At 47.3% G+C, this 9,660-nt stretch overlaps 1 protein-coding gene across 1 annotated transcript in view; it reads right to left on the bottom strand.

Annotated features, from left to right (window-relative positions):
- Positions 1-6,529, bottom strand: part of Slc25a43 (solute carrier family 25 member 43) — a 42,347-nt gene extending 35,818 nt beyond the window's left edge. Inside the window, exon 1 of the mRNA XM_004645693.2 lies at positions 6,153-6,529. Coding sequence (XP_004645750.1) covers positions 6,153-6,427 — 275 coding nt within the window. The 5' untranslated portion in view covers positions 6,428-6,529. The remainder of the gene's footprint in view (positions 1-6,152) is intronic.
- Between the last annotated feature and the right edge of the window lie 3,131 nt (positions 6,530-9,660).

Genomic DNA, 9,660 nt, shown 5'->3' with positions numbered 1-9,660 from the left:
TTTTTGCGGAACCGGGGATTGAACTCAGGCCCTTGTGCTTGCCAGGCAAGCACTTATTCTACTGAGCCATCTCCCCGGCCCCAACCATCTATTTATTTAGAAACATCCAAAAACCAATATATTCTTTAGGAACGTGTGTGTGTGTGTGTGTGTGTGTGTGTGTGTGTGTGTACATGCATGCACAATAGTGTATGTGAATAGACCCTTGGGGAAAGGGAGAGGGAATGTGGCTAGGAATAAGAACAGAGAAGACTACAAATCTATCTGTAATGTTTTACCTCTTACATTTATAGAAGAATGCATGGCACGTGCCTGTGGTCCCAGTTATTTGGAAGGCTAAGGTGGAAGGACTGCTCAAACCCAGGAGTTCAAGACCAGCTTGGTTAACACAGTGAGACCTCCAACTCAAAATAATATAAAACATGGATGGTGGGTATGGGAGTGGTATAACAATTTTAAAATGGTTTTGGGTGGACTTTTCCAAATGCAAAAGATAAAGCTGCTCAGTTACAATTCTTCCTGCCATGAGGGCCTACATTCCTGGGCCAAGAAGCAAAGGGATTTTACTGCTTGCTAAAGGCAAGATCCAAAACGGATTGGGAACAAGGAAAAATAATACTTTCTGTCAGACAGGATGTTCAAACACAAGACAGGATGTGCTTGTGTCAGGATATTCAAACACTGGGGACATGAAAAGGGACAGTGAGGATTTTTTAAAAAGTGACTAGGGGGCAGGGAGATAGCTCAGTGGAAAAAGTGCTTGCCTGGCAAGCACAAGGTCCTGAGTTCAATCCCTGATACCAATAAATAAATAAATAAATAAATAAATAAGCGACTAGATTTTTTTTTTCCAGAACTGGGGATTGAACTCAGGCTCTTGCGCTTGCCAGACAAGCACTTACTCTACTGAGCCATCTCCCTGGCCCTTAAAACGACTAGATTTAGATTAAAATAAATGCTTCAGCTAATTTTTTTTAAAAAAATTGGGCTGGGGAGATGGCTTAATAGAATAAGCGTTTGCCTGGCAAGTGCAAGGGCCTGAGTTCAATCCCCGGTTCTGCCAAAAAAGAAAGAAAGAAAGAAAGAAAGAAAGAAAGAAAGAAAGAAAGAACCATCATTTTTTAAAAATTAAAGCATTCCTTGGGGCCGGGGAGATGGCTCAGTAGAATAAGTGCTTGCCTGGCAAGTGCAAAGGCCTGAGTTCAATCCCCGGTTCTGCAAAAATAAATAAATAAATAAATAAATAAATAAATAAATAAATAAATATTAAAGCATTCCTAGTTTTTTTTTTTTGGGGGGGGTGCTTTCAAACCTCCAGTAGAGAGATATGTATCCTGGGTCCTCTGCATGGTATGAGGAAGGTATTTAGATGAAACCATTGAAGGGCTTCTAGGCCAGTGTTTCTACTTCCAAATAAGCACTCCTTGGCACAAACATCCCTTTAGGGCTGGGGGGTATGACTCCACTCCGTGGTAGTGTTTGCCTAGCACACTCAGTGCCTCGGGCTCTACCCCCAGCACAAAAAATAGATTCATGTAGTTAAACCTTGCACTGACCAGTGTGCCATGTGCCTCTGGCTCACCACCTGCCTGCTTCCTCTGGCCTCTCCTCCTCTTTCCCCTGGTCAGTGAAGTTGGAGGGGCAGGGCAGACAGAGGAAGTGGAAGTGCCTAACTGGTAGTCTGTGGCAAGTAGGAACCAGCTAGAAGGTGGAGTTTGAAACACCACAAGAAACATCTTTCATTCTTTTTTTTTTTTTTTTTTTTGCGGAACTGGGGATTGAACTCAGACCCTTGCGCTTGCCAGGGAAGCACTTATTCTACTAAGCTATCTCCCCAGCCCCCACATCTTTCATTCTTATCTTTCTATTTTTAGTGTCTATCCTACTGGGCTACTTATAGCACACTGATTCATTCTTCCTATTTGCAGAACACCTAAAATGTGCCAGACATTGTGCAAGCTCTCTGCATAGATCATATAAGAACATGCAACAATTTTGATAAGAAATGACCCACAGGGGCAACTACAGGGAAAATGGCTCTGGGAGCACTGAATAACTTGAACTAGGAAGAGGAATTCTATGTTATATCAGTTTGCTCTATGAAGTATGGTGTTGCAAGACAAAATTATAGAGCCAAAGGAGGTCCTTTCTTTTCAGACTCCTACCATCTGACACAGGGACAAGGAACAGCCATCTTCCCTTAGAATCACAGTCAAAGTAGGCAACCCTGATAGGCTATCAATGAAATCATCCTGGTTTCTACATCTTAAACTCTTTCCTGATTGGCTGGGACAGTGGCTTTTCGATTTTTGCTCTTCCTCCCATCCCTGCAGCACATGCGTACATGCTCAGAAGCTTCTTTCCAACCAGACTGGGTAAGCTGATGAACTGAGTAACCCCATCCTTCCAGCGAGCACAAACATTACACATACTCTGGACACATGTGATTGGAACTGCTAACACTTCACCCCCAAACAGGCTAGCAGCCAGTGCAGTCAAGTACCCGCACACGAAGTAGTTACATAGTAAGGAAATGGTGTTTGTTCTGAACAGTTTCAGACCTGCAGGGACACAAGGCAGTGTTTACACAGATAGACAGTCATGAAAGACACTTGGGGGAGATTCTCCTATCTGATCTATTTGAAAGCCATCAATTGTGTTAGCTATTATTTATTTACAAGTACCTTGCTCACAATAGACTCTACTAAGTGGACTCTTTTTGATCTTGAATCCAAGTAAGCAGACACTTGAGTTAGGTAATGGGGGCAGAACCTTGGACTAAGGAACTGGAAGACGGTTTCAAGTTGCAGCTCTGCTATTGTGTTTGTACACAAGTTATTTAACCCCTCTATTCCCTGAGCATGCTGGGTGTGGTTTTTTAAATTTTTTTTAAACATTTATTGTGTGTGTGTGTGTGTGTGGCCAGCTCAGCCCACCAGGGGGCGGGGCTGGCTGGCATGTGGTGCTGGGGGATCGAACTGCAGTCCCTGTGCTTTGCAAAGCTTGTTCCAAGTAGGTGCTTTAGACCACTGAGCCATCTCTCCAGCCCCAAGGGTGTGTTTTGTTTAAACCCAATGTTAAAAGATGCACCATTTGTCACAGCTACATGCTTTGCAAATTCATGGTCAGTAAAGAGTAGAAATAAGCCAGAGTGTAATGACAAACCAAGATTATTATCTCTATGTAGGAAGGATGGTATCATGATTAATCAACCACTTTGCTTTCTAACTGCCTTGCCATTCTCTGAAATACTTCTTAGTTTTTAGAAAGAAAATGGCCCTGCAGGAAAAATATCAGTCTACTGAGCCCATGTAACTCTGTTCTTTCATACGTTGTCCATTGTCACCAGCCTATTGCAGGTGCCTCCAGCCTCAGTGTGGTGCAGCACCAACAAGTTCCAACTGGTCCTGCCATTCCCTGTCTTCCTCCTCTCCCACCATCAAGTGGCAATCATTCCACTTGAACTGCTCTCATCAAAGCACTGCCTCCTATGTTGAAAAAAAACCTGTCTCCCACAGCTACCTTTGCATACCAATTCTACACTCCTAAACCCGACCCTTCAAAAGCTCATTCGACCTGTTCTTCCTGTCCTAGTTCCAGTCATGCAGCATGTCTTCCTACCTCTGTGCATTTGCTGACTTACCTGCAGTATCTTTCCTTCCACCTTAGCCCAGCAGACTACCATTCACTTTTTTTTTTTTTTTTTTTTTGGTGGTACCAAGGATTGAACTCAGGACCAGGACCTTGTGCTTGCCAGGCAAGTACTTATTCTACGGAGCTATCTCCCCGGTCCCCCACTCACTCTTTCAAGGCCAAACTCCAATGTTTTTCTCCACTGTGCAATCTTCACAGCTTCTCACTGCTTACTGGAAGTATGCATTTCTATAGCAGTTTAGTCACCACAGCCACGTGCTACTTGTTTTATGGTTACAGACACATTACCAACCTTATTCTTCTATTACTCTGTAACCTGCTTGGGGCAGAAGGACCACTGCCTCTTTTGTCTTTGCACTGTCCCCAGCACATGTACACAGTAGGCACTTCATGTGCACTAAATTAATATCAACTACCTTGGAGAGAAAGGTGGCATGATATAATAAAAGAGCATGAGATCTGGAGTCAGAAGGCCAGCTGGTAGTACCCAGCTAGCTGTCACTGACAAGTGGTGTACCAGCCCGAGCCCAGGTTTGCAGCTGTAAATGGGGCACAATACTTCTTGCCCTAAGACCTTTTCGGGGAAGAAGATGAGAGATGTAAAAATCCAATGATGTCTGTGTCCTAGATGGTTAATAGAAAACCAGGATGCTGAAATCTACTTTCAAAACTGCCCACCCCTCTTCAGTACACAATCTATCTTGTCAAAGGAAGACCTACCTTACCTCCTTATTATTTGTGGAGAAGAGAGAGAGTGGGGACAAATTGAGTCATTAAGGGGCTGGGGAGATGGCTCAGTGGAATAAGCGCTTCCCTGGCAAGCGCAATGGTCTGAGTTCAATCCCCAGTTCTGCCAAAAAAAAAAAAAATTGAGTCATTAAGTCAGATTGCTAAGGACCGGCCTGATAATGGCTCAGCAGATTAAGCGACTGTTTAGGCAGAGTGCAGCAACCAAGTTTGATTTCCGGAGTGCACCGGCCCCGACCCCAACATGCACTGAGATAGCGATTGAGACTAGGCGTGATGGCGCACACCTGTAATCCCAGCACTTGGTAAGCTGAAAACAGGATCTATGTAGTGAGACCCTGTAGACCCTGTCCTAAATACAGAAAAAAAAAAAAAAACAACAAACCCAAAAAACCTCAGACAGCTGGCTAGGTGTTGGGAGGGGAAGACAGCTTTGACAGAAATGTCACATGATCCTACCCATGATTCCCTCCCCCAAAAAAGACAAAGGAGTTCTCACTGGCAGAGGTGAAATGAGCGCTGGCCTAGAAGGGGTTTTTTTGTTTTTGTTTTTGTTTTGTGGAACCGGGGATTGCACTCGGGCCCTTGTGCTTGCCAGGGAAGCACTTATTCCACCGAGCCATCTCCCCAGCCCCCAAGAAGAGTTTGATAAGGAAAATTTTATTCCACTTCTTTTTCTTTTCTTTTGTACAGGGTGTACAGAGTCTCAGTGCCCAGTGTCAATAGCCTCAACGGCTCAGGGTCCTGGGGGGCAGGGCTGGCACGGCAGGCTCGGTGATCGAATTCCTCAGCTTGTCGAGCTAGGGAAAAATCTTCTGTTAGACATTAAGGTTGAACTATCTGGTCAAAACCAGACAGCTCTTGAGCTGGGGGAATAGCTCAGTTGTAAAGCCTTGCCTAGAGCGTGCAAGTCCCTGACTCCGTGGGCTGACTCAGGGCCGAGGCCACTCTTCAGGGTTGGCGCTGCGCCCATCCAATCACGGACCCAGGGACCATCCTCCAGAAGCAGCGCCTCTTCCTGAAATGCCATCATTTGCATTTCTCCTTTTAGACTAATTCCAATGCAAATATTTCTGGGCCCCAAGAACATTTCCGCGTCCTCTGGTATTTGCATCTTTAGATCTTTTTTTGACAAGCAGCTGTTGATGTTACAGAAGGTGGGAAAAACCCAAAGGATGGGGCCAGTGGGCAGTTTAGCGGTGCGGTGACGCACAAGGCTAAGGGGACTGTTCCAAGATTGGTGAGGGGGAGGTGCATCCTCTATAGAATCCTAAATTTAAGTTTCAATTAGAGTGGGTGGGCAAAAATCTGCGGCCATTTTGAGGTGGCGGGCAGGTCTGGCCACCAGACACTTCCTTCTTGGGGTATTGGTCACAGAGACACATCCCACACCTTTAGCGAAAGCAATACCTTACAAGTTGAGGGAAGGTGGGAGGAACAAGGGGTTATCTCTCTAGGGATGTCTCCATTCTTTTCCCCAAATCTCCTTCCACTCCATTGCCGTCTCTCCGCCCCGCCCAGCTAGGAAAGCGTCTCAGGGGCCAGGGCCACGTGCCACGAAAAGTGCATCTCACGGGGCCTGACCCGCCAGAGCACGGGGAAGGCGCTGGGACAGCGCTTTGGGGCCCGGGCGTGGCCCGCGACCCAGCTGCCCCGGAAGCTCCCACGTGACCCGCAAGGGGGCTGTCCCCAGCACAGGCCCCGGGGCGGCCGCGCAGACCCCCGGCCCTCCCGCGCCGCCCCTTCCTTACCTGCGGTAGGCGGCGAGCTGCACGGCGCTGCAGGGGAAGAGGCGCAGGCAGGCCACCGCGTTCCCCTTCCACAGGGCCCGCGGCCCCTCGGCCCGCCACACCGCGAGCGCCGCGGCCCCAGGTCTCCGGGCGTGGCCGCGCGTCGCGCCGACCTGCGCCAGCACAGTGGCGAGCTCCAGGGGCGCGGTGAGGCTGAGGCTGAGCGCCCCCGCCAGCCCCGCGCACAGCAGCCGCTGGCTGCCGGTCAGCCGGCCGTCCCGCCTCCACGTAGCCATCGAGCCTGCCGGGCCGACCCGAGAGGCAGAGCGGCTCGGGCCTGGGACTCTCGGGCGGGCCAGGGGCAGAAGCGCGGGCAGGCCCCGCCCCGCGCGAGGCGGACCCGCAGGAGGGCCGGCGGCTCCGCACCCTAGAAGTGCTGGGGGTGGAGGTGGGATCGAGGACCTGCGGATCAAGGCGCCTCTGTTAGCACCCCAGCTGGCAAAGCGCCCGCATCCATCGTCAGCCGTGCTGAGCCGGGCGGGTGTGCTGCTTTCTACACATCCTGCCATCACTCTGCCTCTCTCCCTTGCCCCCTTACTCGTTTTTCACATTCCACCTCATCCTCTTTCGCCTCTGGCTCTTTTCCTCTTCATTTTACCCCTTTTTCTGCCCAGTGAAAAAGCCTGGAAGGTTTTGTAGTGCAGAATGGACAAACTTATAACTGCAGTGGCAAGCAGAATCACCGAAGACACACCCAGGATTTGGAGGCAGACTTATTTTCAGTGACAGGCACTGATCGGGATCATTTCCAGACTATCAGGCCCTGACATCTGGTTGTATAAGGAGTATACTGGATAAGCAAGCAGGAAGCACAGGGGCAGAATGGTCGTCAGCTGGGCATTGGTCTCTACAGTGTGCATCCTAGAGGCCACGTATGCATCCCAGTGGCCAGCCCTTTCCAAGAGACAGGAGGAACTATGACCTGGGCAGCTAACAAACAGAAGTATCTGTCTGGGGTGGGCATGGGAGGCATTTTATGCTGCTACACAACAACTGCTTTCTCAGTGAATCCCCAAACAGCCCTGAGGGAGATGACCGCATTTAGATAGAGAGGCTTAAGGTGTGGTGGTTGGATCCTGCCACTCTGTATTCTCTTCTTAGAATCTTGACTCTGTAGCTTTCCCAGCTGGGTTACTTTGGGGAAGTCACTTAACCTCTATGTGCTCCAGTTGCTTCATCTGTAAAATGGACATTAAACTTTCTTCCTCCTAAGGCTTGTTGTAAGAATAAGCCCGAAGAGCTCAACGTATTTTTTGTCATAAAGGCCCATAAATATTGGCTTGTCCATATTTGTTTTTTAGCAATTTTTTTTCCTGTATTTTAGGGAAGGGTCTACAGGGTGTTCAGGGTCTCACTACTAGATCTGGCTCGTAGTGATTCTCCTGTTTATAGCCTCTCAAGAGCTGGGATTACAGGCACACGCCACCACACCCAATCTCAATTGCCATCTCAGCGTGCCCAGGTGGCAGGGCCAGTATGCATGAGTTGTATTATATTAAGCAATAAATGCTTTTTTTTTCCTTCAGAACCGGGGATTGAACTCAGATGCTTGTGCTTGCCAGGGAAGCGCTTATTCCACTGAACCATCTCCCCGGCCCCGGCCAATAAATGCTTAACAGGAAAAAATTACAAAAATATTACATTTTTAATATTTACCATTTATAAACAAGCATCAAAATCTTCAACACTGAGTGGTTTTGGTGTACAAAGTCTAAAAAAAGTACAACAGAAAAAATTCCTATATGAACGTCAATGAAAATACCAGTAGCACTCTACAAAAAAAAAATCTTCAATTATCACACCTAAGGCAGTCTTTGCACATGACAAGAACACATTCCATAACAAGTATCACTTAGTGACAGCACATATGTTTTGCTTTTCTGGCATTCTTGTAGGACATATTTGACATCTTGTTGGTCTTGCTGTTTTATGAGGAGATTATACTTAACAGGAACATAAAATAGCAATAAAATAAAGTATTGACTTCTTAATGTGCATTTAGAATAAACATCAACATTTTCACATTAAGGGCCAGGGAGATGGCTCAGTGGAATAAGTGCTTGCTTGGCAAGCACAGGGTCCTTAGAGAATGAGACTGGAACTCATAAGGGAGCATTTATTTATCTATGTATTTACTTATTGATTTATTTATCTTTATGTATTTGGTACAGGGTCTTACTACGCAGCTCAAACTCGTAGTGATCCTCCTGTTTTCAGCCTCTCCAGCGCTGGGATTACAGGTGTGCACCATCACACCCAGTCTGTCACAGACTCAGCATGGCTTGGTGGGGTGGGGGTGGGGCGCCTTGGCACGCAGTGCTGGGATCAAACCCGGTCCCTGCGCTTTTCTAAGCAGGTGCTTAGTCTGCTGAGCTATCTCACCAGCCCTATAAGAGAGCATTTATTTATTTATTTAGTGGTAATGGGGATTGAACTCAGTGAACAACAAAGTAACAGAAGATTGCCACCATGGTGGGGAAGAAGTGTTACAGCTGGTTGGTATGAGCCAAGGAAGAACCCAATTCCTCAGGAGTGAGGTGGAGCAAAGATCAGAAAGTGGCCTTGGAGAGCAAAGTGAGCTCCAGTTCCATTTCTTGGTGTGTAGCAGTGGGGAGGTGCATGGGTAAGCAGCCTGCTGGTGACACGCTACAGCACATGGCATACATCCAAGCTGTCAGGGGGCCTGCCCATTAGCTCAGTTGTTTAAGTGACTGCTTAAACAAAGCAATCAGGATGCTGTGGTTTGATCCCCAGATCCTCAAGCCTTACCAGACCTGCCCTGAAGTCATCCTGTGGGGCCGGGGAGATGGTTCAGTGGAATAAGCACTTCCCTGGCAAGTGCAAGGGCCTGAGTTCAATCCCTGGTTCCGCCAAAAAAAAACCCCATCCAAGCTGTCAATTACAGCAGGATGCAGTTACAAGATCCCTCCTGAGGAGACAAATGAGGTTTGGGATTTAGCCCCTTGTGGGTTTGCAGGGGTAAGCCTGACTTAACCCTCTCCCTCAGCCTAACACACTGATAATGTTCCACTGTTGCCCTATAAATGCTTTTTTACTTCTAGGTCCACTGGTATTGGCCATGGCAATGAATGTAACAGCAGCTGGTTTCATGGACCCACACGGCCCTTTGCTGGTGGGGTGTTGGGGGCACTTTTCCATATCCCTGATGAGTATTCTTCAAGGCTGGTCTGAAGGTCTGGTTGGATGTTTACAGGGCTGAGATGTTCTGCAAGTGTAGCATGTATGGCTCTGGTATTTAATGTCCTCAAACCAGAGACTAACCATATCTAGTTCAATATTATCATACTGTTGCTATTTTACATATAATTCACATGAGATTTGTTGCATTTAAAATATATCAAAAAGGGCCAGGGAGATAGCTCAATAGAATAAGTGCCTGCCTCCCAAGTGCAAGGTCCTGAGTTCAATCCCCGGTAGAGCAAAAATAAATAAATAAATAAAAATAAAT

Source organism: Octodon degus, unplaced genomic scaffold (genome assembly GCF_000260255.1).
Source record: "Octodon degus isolate 3935 unplaced genomic scaffold, OctDeg1.0 scaffold00236, whole genome shotgun sequence".
Lineage (NCBI taxonomy): Eukaryota > Metazoa > Chordata > Mammalia > Rodentia > Octodontidae > Octodon > Octodon degus.
This window is presented reverse-complemented; position numbering and strand designations above follow the sequence as displayed.